Source organism: Peromyscus maniculatus, chromosome 8 (genome assembly GCF_049852395.1).
Source record: "Peromyscus maniculatus bairdii isolate BWxNUB_F1_BW_parent chromosome 8, HU_Pman_BW_mat_3.1, whole genome shotgun sequence".
NCBI classification, from domain to species: Eukaryota; Metazoa; Chordata; class Mammalia; order Rodentia; family Cricetidae; genus Peromyscus; species Peromyscus maniculatus.
This window is the reverse complement of record NC_134859.1, coordinates 104,159,663-104,177,949: the sequence shown is the minus strand read 5'-3', so window position 1 is coordinate 104,177,949 and position 18,287 is coordinate 104,159,663. Positions and strand designations below refer to the sequence as shown.

At 55.7% G+C, this 18,287-nt stretch overlaps 2 protein-coding genes across 5 annotated transcripts in view; one reads left to right on the top strand and one right to left on the bottom strand.

Moving 5' to 3' along the window:
• Ube2o (ubiquitin conjugating enzyme E2 O) overlaps positions 1 to 10,800 on the top strand; it is a 46,456-nt gene extending 35,656 nt beyond the window's left edge. The window contains exons 6-18 of one of the 2 annotated variants that reach the window (XM_076543783.1): positions 517 to 660; positions 964 to 1,073; positions 1,208 to 1,283; positions 1,576 to 2,048; positions 2,406 to 2,560; positions 2,758 to 2,870; positions 2,958 to 3,086; positions 3,592 to 3,681; positions 4,448 to 5,144; positions 5,526 to 5,662; positions 8,246 to 8,449; positions 8,535 to 8,592; positions 8,674 to 10,800. In XM_076543783.1, coding sequence (XP_076399898.1) covers positions 517 to 660; positions 964 to 1,073; positions 1,208 to 1,283; positions 1,576 to 2,048; positions 2,406 to 2,560; positions 2,758 to 2,870; positions 2,958 to 3,086; positions 3,592 to 3,681; positions 4,448 to 5,144; positions 5,526 to 5,662; positions 8,246 to 8,449; positions 8,535 to 8,592; positions 8,674 to 9,341 — 3,054 coding nt within the window. In that variant the 3' untranslated portion in view covers positions 9,342 to 10,800. Of the gene's footprint in view, positions 1 to 516; positions 661 to 963; positions 1,074 to 1,207; positions 1,359 to 1,575; positions 2,049 to 2,405; positions 2,561 to 2,757; positions 2,871 to 2,957; positions 3,087 to 3,591; positions 3,682 to 4,447; positions 5,145 to 5,525; positions 5,663 to 8,245; positions 8,450 to 8,534; positions 8,593 to 8,673 lie in introns of both variants that reach the window. The other variant, XM_076543782.1, reaches the window with a different exon arrangement.
• Positions 10,801 to 11,910: 1,110 nt separating this feature from the next.
• On the bottom strand, positions 11,911 to 16,702 carry Sphk1 (sphingosine kinase 1). 3 transcript variants are annotated; one of them, XM_006993665.4, is made up of 6 exons: positions 16,466 to 16,702; positions 14,342 to 14,545; positions 13,561 to 13,713; positions 13,388 to 13,482; positions 13,196 to 13,311; positions 11,911 to 12,974 (listed from the first exon to the last, which is right to left on the bottom strand). In XM_006993665.4, exons 2-6 carry the CDS (start codon positions 14,349 to 14,351, stop codon positions 12,224 to 12,226), a joined length of 1,125 nt encoding a protein of 374 aa, XP_006993727.3. In that variant the 5' UTR covers positions 14,352 to 14,545; positions 16,466 to 16,702; the 3' UTR covers positions 11,911 to 12,223. The 3 variants fall into 3 exon arrangements, with proteins under 3 accessions (XP_006993727.3, XP_076399901.1, XP_076399900.1); XM_076543786.1 differs by lacking the exon at positions 16,466 to 16,702 and adding an exon at positions 14,880 to 15,463; XM_076543785.1 differs by lacking the exon at positions 16,466 to 16,702 and having other exon boundaries at positions 14,342 to 14,801.
• Positions 16,703 to 18,287: the final 1,585 nt, after the last annotated feature.

Here is an 18,287-nt window from a genome sequence, read left to right as displayed (position 1 = left end):
GAGGCAAGAAGAGGTGTCAGATCCCCTGGGATTGGAATTAGAGGTGATTGTGAGCCACAAGTTGGGTTTTGGTGGGTCCTCTGCAAGAGCAGCCAGCCCCTGGTTTTTGAGACAGTCTTGCTCTGTAGCTCAGGCTAACCTCCAGCACAACCCCCCCCCCCCCCCCCCCGAGTGCTAGGATTGCAGGTGTGCTGCCACGTTTGTTGTGGCTCTGTTCTCAGCCTCAGTACACAGTCGCTTAGGCCAGCCGGATGGGCCAGCAGACAGCACACGGAGGTGTAGTGTATTAGGGGTGTGTGATTACCCAGGTGTGTGTGTGCCACTGCTTCTAGAGCTTTGGTCCTAGTGTATGATTCCTGGGCCCCCAGTTTGTACCAACCAGGCTTGGAAAGTGTATCCTCTGTAGACTGTGCTTCAGGGAGCTTCAGGAAGGCCATGTCGTGTGGGGTCCTCCTGCAAGGCAAGCACATTTTCCTTCCTACTCAAGTGCATTTTCCTCTGCTCCCGACCCTTCAGGGTCTCTTCTTTGATGACTCCTATGGCTTCTACCCAGGCCAAGTGCTCATTGGCCCTGCTAAGATCTTCTCCAGTGTCCAGTGGCTCTCGGGGGTCAAGCCTGTACTCAGCACCAAAAGCAAGTTCCGTGTGGTGGTGGAGGAGGTAAGGGCCCAACTGGTGGGGTGAGGGCTGAGTCATAAGCTCTAGGCCCTGGGGCTAAGCTGCTTCCCTCCAACCTGCTCCCCAGGACCCAAACCCTGCTGACCTGAAAGGGATTGGAGCGTGGGGCAGCCCAGGTTCTAGTCGTGGGGGCTGATTGGCAGACATCCCTCCCCTTGCAGTGCTCAGGGAGAGTGGAGGGATCTCAACTCCTAACTCGTGGGTGGCCACAGTGTATCTGTGTGGTGCTGGAGACCTTGAAAGTCCACCTCTGACCACACCCCTGTCCCACTCAACTGTCCCCAGGTTCAGGTTGTGGAGTTGAAAGTCACGTGGATTACCAAGAGTTTCTGCCCTGGGGGCACGGACAGCGTTAGCCCCCCACCTTCTGTCATCACTCAGGAAAACCTAGGCAGGTGAGCGTGCCCCTACCCCAAAACCCAGGGACTCATCCCGGGCATGTCTTGGTTGGGCCATAAATGCATGAGAGGGCCAAGCATCCCACCGGCCTCTCAGAAGTCCATCCAAGTTCCCATTTTTTTCTCTTCAGGGTGAAGCGTCTCGGATGCTTTGACCATGCTCAGCGGCAGCTTGGGGAACGCTGTCTATATGTCTTCCCAGCCAAGGTAGAGCCGGCCAAGATTGCCTGGGAATGTCCAGAAAAAAACTGCGCCCAGGGGGAGGGCTCTATGGCCAAGAAGGTATGTCCTTGAGGTGGGTGGGTGTGGGCACTCATGGAACTGGCCGTGAGCCATTTCCACAGCCAGCAAGGTGGGTCTGGGCTCTAGGCCTTGGGGGGCAGCCATGAGGACCCTTGCTGACCACTTAGGTGGTTGTAGCTCTACTCCCCAAGACAGGGCCAGGGTGGGCCTGCCTGCCTCACTCCACAACCGCCTCTCCTCTGCTCTGCTCTCACAGGTGAAGCGCCTATTGAAGAAACAGGTTGTGAGGATCATGTCCTGCGCCCCAGATACCCAGTGCCCTAGGGATCACTCCATGGAGGACCCAGACAAGAAAGGGGAAGCCAGAGCCAAGAGTGAAGTAGGGTCTACCAGCCCCGAGGAGCAGCCTGACGGGTCCGCCAGCCCAGTGGAGATGCAAGACGAGGGGCCAGAGGAGCCTCAGGAGACCGGCGAGCCACTGCCCCCCTTCCTGCTGAAGGAGGGCGCAGAGGACGGGCTGCACTCGGCAGAGCAGGATGCCGACGACGAGGCCGCTGATGACACAGATGACAGCAGCTCAGTGACCTCCTCCGCCAGCTCGACGACCTCCTCCCAGAGCGGCAGCGGCACTGGTCGCAAAAAGAGCATTCCCTTGTCCATCAAAAACTTGAAGCGAAAACACAAGAGAAAGAAGAATAAGATTACGCGTGACTTCAAGCCTGGGGACAGGTAATTCCCAGTGTTCCTCATCCTGCAGGGCCCAGGGAAGAGCCCATCTCAGGGCTCACATATGTACTCAGTAGCTCTGGGTGCCTTGTAAGAGCTCATGGTGCTCCCATCCCGGGGGTGGGGGGTAGGGGGGAGGTGGTGGCTAGGGTAGGCCTTGGTAAACAGGGAAAGAGTGGTGTGGGATGGTGGCTTTGTGGGACCACGTTTGCCCCAGTTCTCCCTACGGTACTGGCCCCAGAGAACGTATCACGCTTGGGGCACAGGTGAGCTTTACACACAATAGACTCTTACCCTGCCCACTTGAGACTCAGGCCTGGAAGGGATGGAAGGTCACCTTCTCATGGGCCCGCACTGCAGGGTGGCCGTGGAGGTGGTGACTACAATGACCTCAGCTGACGTGATGTGGCAGGACGGCTCTGTGGAATGCAACATCCGTTCCAACGACCTCTTCCCGGTACACCACCTGGACAACAACGAATTCTGCCCCGGAGACTTTGTGGTGGACAAGCGAGGTAGTGCTAAGCCTCAGGGTGGCCAATGGGACACTCTAGACAAGGCCAGGGGCCAGTGGGGATAGGACTTGGGGCCTCTGAGTACCTTTTGAAGTCCTCTCTTTAACAGGCCAGGGGAGCCTTTGTGGTTTGAAGTGTGGTTGCAGGCAGGCATCCCAGGGCTTTTTAGGCAGTCAAATCCCTTCTGGTTTCCCTAGTCCAGAGCTGCCCAGACCCTGCTGTCTATGGTGTGGTGCAGTCCGGGGACCATGTTGGCCGTACCTGCATGGTGAAGTGGTTCAAACTGCGGCCTAGTGGGGATGACGTGGAGGTGAGTCTACCGTTCTGCCTCCATTGGATGGGCTCCGCGGAAAGGGTGAGGCCCCGGCGGCTCATGCCAGCCTGGCTTATTCCACAGCTCATTGGAGAGGAGGAGGATGTGAGTGTCTACGACATCGCTGACCACCCTGACTTTCGCTTCCGCACAACTGATATTGTCATCCGCATTGGGAACACTGAGGACGGGGCTCTGCCCAAGGAGGATGAGGTAGGCATACTCGCCAAATTCATGCTCTGGGCAGTGCCTGCAGTGCCTGACCCTGCCACCAGGTGGCTGCAGGCACTAAGACCTGAAAGTTTTACAACTCCGTGTCCCAGGATGGTTGGCATGGCCTGCATCAGAGACAGGCAGCCCGGGCACCTGCAGGCCTTGGGCTTCTTGGGCCCTGCAAGTCATTCCCTAGAGGAGTCACAGTCAGCAGCAGCAGAGTCTAGGCAGGTTTGGAAGTGGAACTTGAGCTAGACCTGAAGCAAAAGGTGGGGATGTTGGGAGAGGTCAACGAGACAGATTCTAGACAGAGGGTCGAAACAAACTCTGAAGGCCCAGTACCCACGCTGGGAGGAGTCGAGCCAGGCAGGCCAGGACAGTACGTGTGCAGAGAGAGTTGCTGCAGACTTGGGAAGGCCACTTAGTATTTGCTGCCAGGCCAGGGATGAGGAGCCTGGGGCGTCATCCCTTGTCACCCATTTGACTCTGTCCCCTTGTCCTTCAGCCATCAGTGGGCCAGGTGGCCCGAGTAGACGTCAGTAGCAAGGTGGAAGTGGTGTGGGCTGACAACTCAAAAACCATCATCCTGCCACAGGTAAGGCTGGCGAGAGCCTGACCACCGGCCGGGGATTGCCCTGGCCTCTCCCGGGCTGCTTGCTGCTGCCCTTGAAGGTGGCTCTCTAGCCTTCGCACATGAGCTCCAGGAACTGGATCCCACAGGTGTGAGGTTCCCACACTTCTAGATTGCTCTAGACTCCTCACATACCGGGTTGAGCCGTGCAGGGTATTTCCTGCCACTGTTTCTAGGATAACTGTTGACAGATAAGGAAGAGGGAGAAAAGGCGGGCCCCAGTTCAGCTGACCCCATGCATAGTCCAACTTTCCTTTCCTGGTACACACAAGAGGGCGGGCCAAGGAGGCAGAGAATGGTTTGTCCCTCACCTTGGCAGCCAGCCATTCTAGGGGAGAGCAGGGCACAGTGTGACCAACTCTAGTGCACCTGCTTTGCCTGCCAGTAAGGCTACCTACTTCTCCTAGTGCCGCCCACAAAGACCATCCACCCTAGCACCTGGCCTGAGTGCTGGAGGTGGGCTGGCTTTGCTGAGGTTTCCTTGTGCCCCTCGTTGCCCAGAGCCTGAGAGAAGGTGGTACACGCATTAACTGGGCTTCGTGTACAGCTTGGGATTAGAAGGTAGGCAAAGGGCCCCTTGCAGAGAACTGGAATCTTGTAGCATGGACAGGGCTTCAGATGCAGAGTTGAGGGCAGAGAAGAGGGGAGGGGCTCACCGAGGCCGCCGTGAGTCGTCCACAGGAAGGAAAAGGGCCAGAGTTGTGTGTGAATTGCTGTCTTCTGCCCCCAGCACTTATACAACATCGAGTCTGAGATCGAGGAGTCGGACTACGATTCGGTAGAAGGCAGCACCAGTGGAGCGTCTTCGGATGAGTGGGAAGATGACAGTGACAGCTGGGAGACAGACAATGGGCTGGTAGATGACGAGCACCCCAAGATAGAAGACCTGGCCATCCTACCCCCAGAGCAGCTGGCTGCCCCTGAGGAGGACAAGGGGGTGGTAATCAGTGAAGAGGCAGCCACAGCTGCCATCCAGGGAGCCGTGGCCATGGCTGCCCCCGTGGCAGGGCTGATGGAGAAAGCTGGCAAGGATGGGCCTCCCAAGAGTTTCCGGGAGCTGAAAGAGGCCATCAAGATCCTGGAGAGCCTCAAGAACATGACTGTGGAGCAGCTGCTCACAGGGTCCCCCACCTCTCCCACGGTGGAGCCTGAGAAGCCGACCCGGGAGAAGAAGTTTCTGGACGACATCAAGAAGCTCCAGGAGAACCTCAAGAAGACCCTAGACAATGTGGCCATCGCTGAGGAGGAGAAGATGGAGGCGGTGCCCGACACAGAACGCAAGGAAGACAAACCCGAGGCACAGTCACCAGTGAAGGCCGAGTGGCCCAGTGAGACTCCTGTGCTCTGTCAACAGTGTGGTGGAAAACCTGGTGTCACCTTCACCAGTGCCAAGGGCGAGGTGTTCTCTGTGCTGGAGTTTGCACCCTGTGAGTCAACCTGAATGGCTGTCGTCTTTCCTCATCCCCCAGAATTCCTGTTTCTACAACACACCTGGAGGCCAAGTGGCGTATGCGCCCTTCTCCCTGCCCCTGTCCCCTGCCCCGGGGGGGGGGGGTAGTAGTGGGGGTACCTGGGCTCCTTCACCATCTGCAATCTCTCAGGCAGCAACTGTCCAGGTCATGCTCCCAGGACAGTGTGGGTTTGGAGTTGACAGGGCCTGGGTCGGGGCCTGGGTCAGGGCCTGGGTCAGGGTCAGGGTCAGGGTCTGGGTCTGGGTCAGGGTCTGGGTCTGGGTCTGGGTCAGGGTCAGGGTCAGGGCCTGGGTCAGGGCCTGGGTCAGGCAGGGCCTGACTCTCGTCTCCTTGCAGCAAACCACTCCTTCAAGAAGATCGAGTTCCAGCCTCCAGAAGCCAAGAAGTTCTTCAGCACAGTACGAAAGGAGATGGCTCTGCTGGCCACCTCCCTGCCCGACGGCATCATGGTCAAGACATTCGAGGACAGGATGGCAAGTGGGCTGCTGGGAACTTGGGGACCATTGGGGACTAAGGTGTAGCAGCACCCACAGGGGCCGGGTGGTCCTTCTTCTAGAAAGTAGCCGGGCAGTGGTGGCGCACACCTTTAATCCCAGCATTGGGAGGCAGAGACGGGCGGATCTCTTGAGTCCAGACCAGCCTGGTCTACAGAGCAAGTCCAGAACAACCTGTCTCAACAAAAGTAGCTTTGAACCCATGTAAGATTCAGCCTAAGAGGAGTTTGGCTGCCTTTTTTGTATACCTTTTCTATCCCCCAAATCAGAGGCCTTCCTCCCTCTCTGGGGGCTCCTTTCAGAGGACCTTGTCTGAAACGGCGCTGTCCCACAGTGTCACCGCCACATGTGATTCTCCGTGTAGTCTGTCATCACATCCAGCTGCCCTTTGGACTCATGCCAGGAACTCATGGTGGTCCTGACCCAGCTTCTCAAGGGCTGGAGACACCTGTTGCACTTAGGAAAATTCTTTCAGAGAATTCCAGCGTGGTGCAGCTCTGTGGAGGGAGTGGAAAAAGCACCTACTTTTTGTTCTGTTGATGCTTTCCCGTGTCTGCAGGACATCTCCCCAGGGTCCCTCAGAGCCGGGGCAGGGCCTTCTTTCTCTTTTCCCAGCTACTCTCTGCTCCACTCTGGAACCCTGGCAGAAGGTTATAACTGATATAAGAAAAGTACATATAATAAGTATATATAATATATATATATAGTCAAGAATTACATTAACAATGTCCAGTCCATAGACATTTAACAAATTCATAGAAAATACTCCATTATCTGTCCTTTTTTAGTGAATCCAAAAGTTGTACCTAATTCATTTTCTATCCTAACTTACATTACCAACTGAAAACTATCTTTTTTTTTTTTTTTTTTTGGTTTTTCGAGACAGGGTTTCTCTGCGCAGCTTTGTGCCTTTCCTGGAGCTCACTTGGTAGTCCAGGCTGGCCTCGAACTCACAGAGATCCGCCTGTCTCTGCCTCCCGAGTGCTGGGATTAAAGGCGTGCGCCACCACCGCCCGGCTTGAAAACTATCTTTTAATGTCTTTCAAACTTATACAAACTTATACACTGGTTAGTGAGTTTCTTTTCTGAATTTGTTAACAAGGAAAACTATATAAATATCTAGTCTTCAACTCCCTCAGAGACCCAAAAAGGAAATATTACCTAAGAAAGCAGGACGTGCACACAATCAACTTACAAAAAATATGAGAAATGACAGAAACAGCTGGCTGCCTGGACAGTCACCCAAGGTTCCTCTGCAAGGTTCTGACAGACTCATCTGTGAAGCAGGATTTTCTGAAGGGCTGTCCTACCTGGTCTTGGCAGAGTTTGGCAGTCCTTTCTTTTGTGCCCTACTTGCCCATTTGGACAGCAGACTGTCAGCAGTCGAGGCAAGGGCATTTTCTTGCCCAGTGGCTAACTTGCCACAAAGAAAGTAAACTCCATAAGGAGTTTCTTCGATGCCCATCCATCTTCTCTGAAGTAGATTGATTGGTGCTGCCAGGTATAGACATGTCTCATGGTCATTAAAAAAAAAGTATTTATGTTATTAAAACATCTTAAATGCCAATTCTATAGATCTCTGAAGTGTTTGAAGATGGCCTGTTTATCTAACACATATCTCTGTTTGACCTTGGAAACATACCTAACCTGACAAGATCCATTGTAATAGGTGACTAACTACTAACCTGCATTTCTTTATATCCTAAATAGTTGATAATAATAACTTTCAAGGACTAGCAATTTGCATTACATTGTTAAATGAGCTGTATAGGGTACAATACCTTGAACAAGAGTAGAAACATATGTACAATATGTTCTAACAAAATTAATCTCAAATTTGTATCAATATACAAAATTTGTATACAGTATACAAAAATCCAATCCAATGTAAAATATTTAAAACTAGTAGTTGGCGCTGGGTGGCGGTGGTGCACGCCTTTAATCCCAGCACTCGGGAGGTAGAACCAGGCAGATCTCTGTAATTCAAGGCCAGCCTTGAAACCCTGTCTGGAAAAACAAAAAAACTAGTAGTTGCTTTTTAAAAGTAGATTCAATAATCTACTTTTTTTTCTTATCACATCCGTATTTTCCTTTTTTCAGAGTAGATTCAATAATCTACCCTTTTACCTTTTATCCTATCATTTCTTGTGTGTGTGCGCTTTTGTTCAAGACAGGAATTCTCTGTGTAGTTTTGGAGTCTGTCCTGAAACTCGCTCTGTAGACCAGGTTGACTGGAACTCACAGAGATCCATCTGGCTCTGCCTCCTGAGTGCCAGGATCAAAGGCGCGCGCCACCACCGCCCGGCCTCCTACCATTTCTGTATCTTTTTTTTTTTTTCAGAGTAGATTCAGTAATCTACCTTTTTATCTTATCATTTCTATATAATACATTTCTTTATCAACTTCAGTCTGAGGATTTGTGGAGTTGGTGAAGTGAGACGTGGCAGTGGCTTGTTCCTTTGTCTCTCTGATCCTTCAGCTTTTACCCCAATATCTGGCTTCCGGGTTTTTAATAGTAAGACCATTCAGCAGTTCATGATACAATCCCATGTTCCCTTCCAGGACCTCTTCTCAGCACTAATCAAGGGCCCCACTCGGACTCCCTATGAAGATGGCCTCTACCTGTTTGACATCCAGCTTCCCAACATCTACCCAGCGGTGCCCCCCCACTTCTGCTACCTCTCCCAGTGCAGTGGCCGCCTGAACCCCAACCTCTATGACAATGGGAAGGTGTGCGTCAGCCTCCTGGGTACCTGGATTGGAAAGGTGAGGATGGGCCCCAGTGGAGACGGTGGCACAGTGGGGCTGGTGTCCATCTGGGACAGACCTGAAGGTTCAGTTTGTGTTTCAGGGGACAGAGAGGTGGACGAGCAAATCCAGTCTTCTCCAGGTGCTCATTTCCATCCAAGGTACGATGATGGGCTGGCAGGCACACTGACAGGCTATTCCCAAGCCCGCCTTCGTGACTTACTAAGGACTTTCTCTGGCAGGTCTGATCCTGGTAAATGAGCCATACTACAACGAAGCTGGCTTTGATAGTGACCGGGGCCTGCAGGAAGGCTACGAGAACAGTCGCTGCTACAATGAGATGGCGTTGATCCGGGTGGTACAGTCCATGACCCAGTTGGTGCGACGGCCTCCTGAGGTCTTCGAGCAGGAGATCCGGCAGCACTTCAGTGTGGGTGGCTGGCGTCTGGTGAGCCGCATTGAGTCCTGGTTGGACACCCACGCCATGCTAGAGAGGGCCCAGGCACTGCCCAACGGAGTCCCTAAAGACAGCAGCTCTCTGGAGCCCCTGGCTGCAGCTGAACTCTCCGACTCCGGCCGAGAAGAGCCCGAGGATGTAGGGATGGCCCCCGGGGAGGCCTCCCAGGGCTCAGACTCCGAGAGTGGTGCCCAGGGCCCGGCCTCAGCCAGCAGGGACCACACAGAGCAGACTGAGACAGCCCCTGATGCGGCAGCACCGCCCAGCGTTAGACCAAAGAGGAGGAGGAAGAGCTACCGCAGCTTCCTGCCTGAGAAGAGCGGCTACCCTGACATCGGCTTCCCCCTCTTCCCGCTTTCCAAGGGCTTCATCAAGAGCATCCGAGGGGTCCTCACACAGTTCCGTGCTGCCCTGCTCGAGGCAGGCATGCCCGAGAGCACAGAGGACAAGTAGCGGCCAGGGCTTGCGAAAGGAGTGTCATGGTGGGAGAGGCCAGCCGCTGCCTCCTCCCTCCCTCCCTCCCTCCCTCCCTGAGATTTTGCCCCTCTCCTGCCCCTTCCTCTCCCCAGTTGGAGCCTTCCACGGCCCTCTCCTCCCTGCGGCAAGTTTGATGAAGTGCAAGAAGTGTCCCGAGATGCTGCGTTCTATCCCTCAGTGATGTTTCAAAGGCAGGTCCCTGAGGCACTGGGAACTCCACTGATGTCCCTTCTGTTGCCCCAGGCAGAATGTCCTGGCACTTGTTCCCTCGCTGTCCCTTCTCAGGTCAGAGGTGGGGTGTTGAGGAACCTGCAAGTGGCAGGAGGGTGGACGTGCCTTGCATGAAGTGCGGCTGCTCCTGCAATGCTCCTGGTCCCTTTCCTCCTCAGCTCGACTGTAGCCTCCCCACACCCCAGACCCTCCTGCTGCCACGCTGGGTCCTCTACTTCCCCATACCTCCATCTCTTGGAGCTGTGGCTGCTGTGGCCGCTGTGGCCTGTCAGTGCGTTATAGCCCTTAGACCTGTTGCACTTACTCTCTAAGAGAGGTTGGGACTAAGCTAAGGTTTGGTAATACCAAGAGAGGTGGTAACCCCCACAGGAACTCGGAGGTAAGGACAGGGTGCCGCTGGCAAAGAGATGGCTGTAGGTGCCTTGCTCTTCCAGTCCAAGCTGGCAGCGACACTGGCAGTCCTGCCCAGACCTGCCTGTGCGGCCTCTACTGACATCCGCTCCAGCCAGCCTCGTTTTGTCCCTACTGAGGCCACAGGAGCATCTGCACAAACCAGGCCAGCAACAAAGGCCTCTCCCCATCCAGTGGCTCCTGTCAGCCTTGGCTTACAGACTCTGCAAGCGCAGTCAGAGGGAGGGAGGGAGGGAGGGAGGCTGGGAGGCTGGATGCAGCGGGAGCTCCACCCCACCCCACAGGCACAGAGGTTTACAAGTTTCTAAGCTTTTGATAATGTGAAGCTCCAGATCAGAGGATGCTGTTGAGCACATTGCAGCTGTGTCATTTCCGGTGTATGTATGTAATATTTAAGGTTGGGAAAATAAATCTCAAAAGCTAACTCTTACTAGAAAAAAAGACAAAAGACAAAACAGACAAAAAAAAAAAGCCAAAGCATGATGCGTCTTGTCAGCCTTAAATGGGCTCCACGCCTGTGCTGTGCAAGGACCGCCGGGCATCAGAGCCTTGGGAAGGACAGAACCGGAAACTGGAACACTCACCGGGAACCCGTCGCTACCTTGCGGACATCATGAGTGCCTGGTGGGGCTGTGCATCCCAGGGCATCATTCATGTGGAGATGTGAATGCCTACTGCTTATAATATCTGTATAAAGTGCTGTGTGATTAAACTTTTTTTTTACTTGCATTTTTTGGGGGGCTGGCTCATTAACAAGACAAAGTGACACCATTAAACCTGCCTCTGCCGTTCATTCGGGCTCTGTTGCCTTCTGTGTGCCAGGGCCCACCCTCCCACACCATTTCCCCGAGGTAGTCTGTGGCTGTGGGCCTTCCTCTCCAGGCCTGCGGTCTGTTGGGGTTGCCAGTGAGTATCCGGATGGCAGTCAGCTCTCAACACTGGGTAGTGGACACCAGTGTGCCTGAGGATCTGGGCTCCAAGCTGGAATGGTTGCCGGTCTGGGGAGCATTCGCTGCTTTCCTGGGCTTTCCTCTCTTCCTGTCTAGATCTGTTAAGGAAGAGTTGGAAGGGCTGAGGTGCCTTGGCTGAGTCTAGAGATGTCATGAGTGTAACCCATTTTTTTTTTTTTTTTAAGGAACTGCTGCCTGTCATTTTTGTTTGAAATCTGTCAGAACCCCTTCCATGGAGAGAGATTAGCAAGTCTTCCCCTCATAAGATCCCAACAACAAAGTTCAGGTCCACCAAAGCTCCCCCTGGGGAGCCAATGAGCTTTCTGGGCTTAGTTGCAGAGCATGGACGAGGCGTTAGTTTCAGGAATATAGGGGGGTCCAAAGCAGCCACACTAGAAAGTCCATTCAGCATGGGTAATGGCTTCCCTGAAGCCACACGGATGGAATGCCCCCACTCCCGCCCATTATACGCTCTAGCGCTTACCAAGACCACTTGAAATTAGGGCAGAATTGTACAAAATGGCTGGCAGGAGGTTCCAGCTTTGACAGTGCCTAGTAAGCAGGCCCAGGTAATGGCCCACTTTCAATAGGATCTGAATCTGCTTGCCAGTCTCCGGGGCTTCTAACTCAGGAACGATCCCCTGCTGCATCTACTCAGGGTCCCTACTGTATTTGAGGTCAGAGGTGGAACACAGAGCTTCACTCAGTCTTACGTGTTGGGTGGGGCAGCTGGCCAGGCTCTGAGGGCCTCTGCAGCTGAAGGGGGTCTGATTATCAGTCCCTAAGGAGTTGGTGTGCCCAGCACCAACATGACTGTGCCTTGGGGGTATAGCTGAATAGTGTGCTTATATGGCATGCCAGAGACCCTGGGTTCAATCCCCAGTACAATTCCATAGCCCTTGGCCAGTGAAAGACCACATTCTCTTCCCAACCCCTGGGACAGGATCAACAGGTTGGAAAAGTCACTTTATTTGGATTTGATTCTCAGGGAAGGGCTCCAAGAGCAACGGGGAGTGCCTTCTATATGCAACTGCCCAGCCAGCGGGCTCCTGCCTCCTGTTTCATTCTAGCATTTAGAGGGCAGACCCTTTCCAAAACAGCCCCATCTTCCTGCTTCCTCCACTTGGTCCCCACCACCTCCATATGAGCTTGAGATACACTCCCTTACCAGGGGGTGGATGCAGGGAAGGTCCCATGTCAGTGTAGACATAGACAAAGGCACAGAGAGCCAGGGAATCCTAACGGTTCTTCTGGAGGTGGCCTCTGCTAGGGCTCCCAGCCGGATAGGGCATCTCGGCTGCCGCAAACCATCCAAAAAGAGTTTGGGTGCACTTGGCCCTGCACGGCTTCACATGCCATCAGCTCTCCATCCACAGAAAACACGCCCCTCTGGTTCTTGGGCTCCAGGCGGAAAGCAACCACGGGCACGTGCACCAAGTATGGGCATTGGTACTCCATATGCTTGCCCTTCTGCATGGCCAGGAAGAGGCGCAGCAGCATGGCCCTTGACACCCCTGCACGCACATAGAACAGATGCATAACGCCAGCCTCACAGCGGCCCATGGGTGCCGCAAACAGCTCCCTGCTCAGGTGGGTGTGTAGCAGTACCAGCACCAGAACGAAATCCTGCTCTGGCACCACAGTCCAGTGAGAAGGCACTGGCTCCTCCAGGGGAACGAGGTGTGTGTCCACGGGGCCCTTCTGCGCCAGTGCAGGAGAAGCAGGTACCGCAGAGGCGGCCTGTCCTACGGGAAGGTAGGCCAGTTGACCCTGGTAGGTTCGCAGGGTTGCTAGGCGAAAGATGGTTCCCACCGTGAAACGAATCTCCCCCAAGCGCCTGTACTTCTCACTCTCGAGGTCCACATCGGCCACGAAGCCCCAGGCCAGGCTGAGCACAGAATAGAGCTGCAGCCCAGAAGCAGTGTGGAGTGAGAGCAGATTCATGGGTGACAGGTGCCTGCGGCATAAGAGCTGTGTGCAGTTGGTCAGGAGGTCTTCATTCGTCACCTGCTCGTACCTGCAAGGTGAAAGGTCAGCTGGGACAGGCGTCCTCTTTTTACTCCTTTTGGGGAGTGAGGGCCAGCAAAGCAACAGTGGTCCCTAGGGAGTTAGTGGAGCCAGTGACAGCAGACGGAGGCTCTTTAGGACCAGTAAACTGAGTCTGAGGCTCCAGAAGAAAAAGTAGGACTTCCCACAGGACCTGGTGGCAGGAGACATGACACCCAATCAGATCCTCACCCAGCATAGTAGTTCAAGGAAGCTGCCAGTGCATTGCCAGAGCCTCCGGGGAGGCTGCACAGGGGCTTCTGGATGGCAGTCTCCCAGTCAGGCCGTTCCATAAGCCCGTTCACCACCTGTTAAAGCAGAGTGGCCTCAGCCCAGGAAACACTATCCCGAACCCTTTGGGCCATCCTCTAGCTCGGCCCTTACCTCATGCATCAGACCATCACCGGACATGACCACCAGGGCATCCCAATGACCCAGTTCCTCCGCACACACCAGCTCCCTGGCATGGTTCTGCCGTGCTGGGGGAAGATTTGATGCTCTCAAAGCTGGTTTTCTGGCAGAAAGTGCTCCCTTCACCCCCTGGGGACAGTACTCACCAGTGAGCATCAGTTCGAAGGATACCTCTGCCTCCTTCAGGAGGGGCTGCACGAGTGTCTGGAAGAGCTGCAAAGCCTTGCCCCTGCCGCTCTGGGGGTTCAGCAGCACCAGCACCCTGCAAGGCCGTGGGAGCAGTCCCCCAGGGCAACCTGCTACAAAAAAACAGACCGGACGGGCTAAAGCGGACTCGGGAATTAAGAGCACTTGCTCTTAATTGTTCCAGCACCTGGATGGTGGGTGGGGTGATTCACAATGGTCCTAAACGCCAGTTCCAGGGGATCCTATGCCCTCTTCTGGTCTTCAAGGACACCAAGCACACATGTGGTGCACATACATACATCCATGCTATCAAAACACTCACACACAAAATAAAAACAAACCTTAAAACAAAAACCGAGCTTGGCGGTGGTGGTGAACACCTTTAAACCCAGTACTCAGAATCTCTGAGTTCCAGGATGGCCAGGAACTCTGTCTCAAAAACTCTGTTCCAAAAAAACCAAAAAAGAAAAGGAAAAGAGAAAGAATGGCAATGTCCACAACCAGCCGCTAGAAGGCGGAAGAGAGCTGAAATGACATGAGTGGAGAAACCCAACATTTGGGTAACTGACCAACAGCCCTGCTAGAGGAAGCGGCCTCCCACAGGTTGTCCAGGGACACCGCAATACCTCTTTCCTTGGCTCAGGGCCAGACGACTTCTGGCCTCATGGGACAAAAAGTTTCTCTATCATTTCTTGGGGAAAGGGGTCCCTTTAGCTTTTCCCAACCAGGTACCCCACAAACCTGGTTCCATAGCCAGGTTCCGGGACTCCCGCTGACAGGCGGCCACCGGTGCCGTCCCGGCGGTGCTAGGGGTAACGGCGACTCCTGTGTTCAACTCCTTATCGGTGTTGCCCAGGAGGGTGTCTGGCGACTGACTGTGGGGCTCGCCCTCTCCGCCTCCCTGGGCTGTGAGAGCGGCCCTGTCATTCCCGGAGGCGGCCAGATCTGAGGGACAGGAGGAGACAGTGTCGGTGGGGTTCGGGGCCTGGGCTCTGAGCATGTGGGGCAGGGTGCCCAGCCAGGCTCCTGGACCTCGCACAGGGAGCTGCATGCTACGGAATCACAGAGCCCCCTGGGTCGCCCCGTGGGTCCGGGATCTAGCTTTCCAGACCGAGCTCCCACCCCACGAACGTTCCGTTCCATGGGGACTCTGGATTCCGGCCCGACGCATGAGTCAGTGACCCGTGGCTCTCTTCGTCGGGCCAGCTCTTCACCCCTTGGGTTTGGTGGAGAGTCCAGTTGCGAAAACTTCCCAGAACCAACATTGCCAGGCTCTCACTTCTGGACGAAGAACCACGTCCCAGGCAGCCCAGTCGCCGCGTCCCCCGCCTGAACTCCGAAGCCACCGGGTCTCGAGTGTCCAAAGGGGATGCGCGCCGCGCTCGTGAGAACAGTGCCCAGGTCCCGCAAGAGCCAGCCCGAGCTGGATGGACCCACAGCTGCTTTCTGCCCTGCCCGAGTGTGCTCTGAGGCCGCGGGCATGTGGCGGTCTCCCTCGCGGGCCCAGGAAAGCACCGCCAACTACGGGAGGGCGGGGTTGTGGGGGACGTCCCTACCCAGTCTGTCCCTCTAGCGGCTTGTGGCGGAAAGCAGCTCCTCTCAGGCTCAGCCTCGCGACTGAGGGACAACCGAAGCACGGGGTTGGCACCGACTCCCAGGGATCGCTCCCCTCCGGCCCCAAACTTTTCGCTCAACTTCGCCGCGGCGCGGGGAGGGCGCGGAGCCTCTGCGCCGGCCTGGCCACGCCCCGCCTTCCTTGGGCTCTCCTGGGTGGAACCAGCGCTGCGCGCCGCCCTGGTCCCCAACCCGCCCACTGCTCGGCCACGCGCAGATTGGAAGTAGGGGGCTGGATACCCGGACACGATTGTGCACCCCTGTCGAGGACAAGCTGGAGGAAATCAGCGAGGCGTGGAGTTCAGAGCACGGCTTTAAGCAGCGCGTCCAGGGAGCGCGAAAGTGAGGGCGCAGCCCAGATCCCCGCGCCCAGCATCCGAGTGTGCCTCGGGTGCGCGTGGTTCTGCGCTCTCGTTGAGGACCATGGGCTGCACCTCGAAACGGCTACTCACAGTAGGGAGGCAGCGCCTCTTCGGCGTCTCCTATCCCCAGCCTGATCAGAATTCCACACCCAGATCCTTCCTGCTGTCCTAGCTCTGGGCCAGGTCGGGTCACCCCGCCACCCGCAAGCTTCTCTTGCTCCCCTGCTCCTCCGCGATGGATTTACTTTTAGCTTCCAGATGCAGCCGCTGGACCACTCAGCCACCGAACCCGAAGCGGTTTGTCATGCCTTCCGGGAGAAAGCTGAAACCGGTTTGGGGACTTCTAGCTGGAGCACGAAGTCCGGAGGAGGAGGCCTCCTCAGCAACCTCCAAAGTTGGAGCCTTCCCCCCCAGGGAATACTGTCGAGGCCTGGGAAGCTGCCTGCAGCGGATGATCCGGATCCACGATCCTCACCAACTGGAAGAATCCAGCAGCGTGGACAGGGCACTGGGGGGGGCTCTCACCCGGATTGGAGGGGCAAGCACGGGGGCGTGGTCCCCCCGCTCCCCACCCCTCGGGCAAGCTCCGGGTGAAGATGCACACGCGCCCGGGAGAATGCCCTTCGGTGGAGATAAACAGGACGCATGGGTCGTTGTGTAAGTGATATATTTCATGGCAAATGGCCTGAGGGTGTCCATAACTAACCCGAGTTAAAATCCTGGAAGATTATTGGCGGAGACTGAGAAAATGAAGCCGCCAAGTCCGATTTGGTGACCTACCCAGGCAAGACCAAGACAGACACCAAACCCCCGAAGGAAGCTGTGATGATCCAGCCCCAGATGCGGAGGGCTCGCACGCCCACACCGGCCCCCGCGCGACCCCACACACCTCTCTCTTTGCATCGCCTTCTTACAGTCCAGAAGGGGCGAGTCCGGGAGGAGCGGGGTACCAGATAACAAGGCGTTGCAGTGAACTGGGTCACGCCTTGAAGGTGGCTTCTCTCCCAGAGGACTCCTGAGTTCCCTACCGAGTTTCTCACTATTTTAGGGGTTCCCCGAGCTGGCCAGGGAACGCAGGCTGAACCTGCGGTTCCGCACGCGTCTCCTCAATATATGCCTTGGCTCTGCACCGCCCCGGGACAGCCTGACCCGAGCCTTCCGAGAAGGTGACTCAGCGACACGCTCACGGGTGGAGAAACTCCCGGAAACAAAAAAACTAGAGGAGTTGGAGAAAGCAAGGGCGTCATCCCCCACCCCCAGTGCCGCCGCGCGTGGCTACGGAGATCTGGTCCTGCACCCACCCCCATCTCCGGCTTCCCACCTCACACCCCAGGAATCCAGCGCGGACAGGGGATGGCGGCTCTGCAGCCGCAGTGCCGCGGTCACGCGCTGCGAGGACGCGAGCCGTGGTGGGAGGAGGGGGCTCTGCGGGGGAGCCAGATCTCACTGCTGCTTGCTCCTTTTTCTGTCCTCTCCCACCCCTTTCCAGAGATCTAGGGTCCAGGTTGGCTTTGGCATCTAGCAAACTCAGTTAGGAAGCTATTCTCCCCGAGATTTCGAGCTTGTAGGGGGCTGCCTGCGCAGACTAGCGTGGGAGCACCCCTCTCCTACTCTCTCTCCCACATTTGGGAAGGAGTGTCAACCAAGCCTGAAAAGCCAGTCGTTAGCAACTGAAGAGTGGAAACTGAGGCACGGGAAAGAGAAGACCAGGCTGTGTGTAAGTTCATGCTGAAAATGCCGACCTGGAGCAGCTTTTCTTTGAAGCGTGGGGCTGGATCCTTTCAGACTGCAGGCCAGCTGGGGCGAGGTTGACTGGACACGGAGTCGGTGAGCGGAGCAGAAGCAGCCTGCAGGGCTCTTTATCCCTGGGCCTCGGGGCCCAGTTCTCTTCCTGACCGGGAAAGACCCAGTGGGAGGGGGTTCCAATCTGGCCTCAGTTCCAGTCTGCACAATGGCCCCTCTGTGCTCCCTGCCGCCTCATGCCCTGGCCTGCTCACCTCTTTGGCCTTTGCCTCTCTTGTTCTTGTTACCCTCCCCCATCCTGGGCAGGCTTTCTAGACCCTTTCCCTTTCTAAAGAACTTTATCCTAACTCCAGAAACCGTGGGATGGCGCCCCTGGCCCCGGAGCCAGGACTAGACATGGACAAGATGATGGTTTGCGTTTGTGAAGCTTCAAGGAACTGAGACCTTGAGAGGTGAAGGGTCTCCTCAGAGCTGTCAAACCAATTCCCAGCACAGCAGAGAACAAACCCGAAGCCCTTCCCCCAGTCTGGGAGGCCTTGTCCCACCAGAGCTATTCTGGGTGTCTGTTAGCCTAGTGGGTTGTGTTCACCTCAACTGCCTCTCTAGGTACCCAGGGACCTGAGGGTCTCCAGGAAAAAGAAGCTGCAGCTTGCCCCAAGCACTCCCCACGTGCATGCACAAGAACACACACACACACACACACACACACACACACACACACACACACTCATTAACCAGACTGTGTCCAGCAAGGCCCACCTGGCCTTGGCCTCAGGCCAGTCAGGAGTTCTGACTTGATCATCAACCCAGCCTGTTTCCAGCCATACCTGTCTCACAGGAATTGTTTTTCTTCCTAGGCTCCATGCCTAGCTTTCCCAGAGAAAAACACCTAAGAGCTCCCACCACCACCACCACCACCACCACCTCCTCCTCCACCTCCACCTCCCCACCTCATGCCAGAGAGGTGA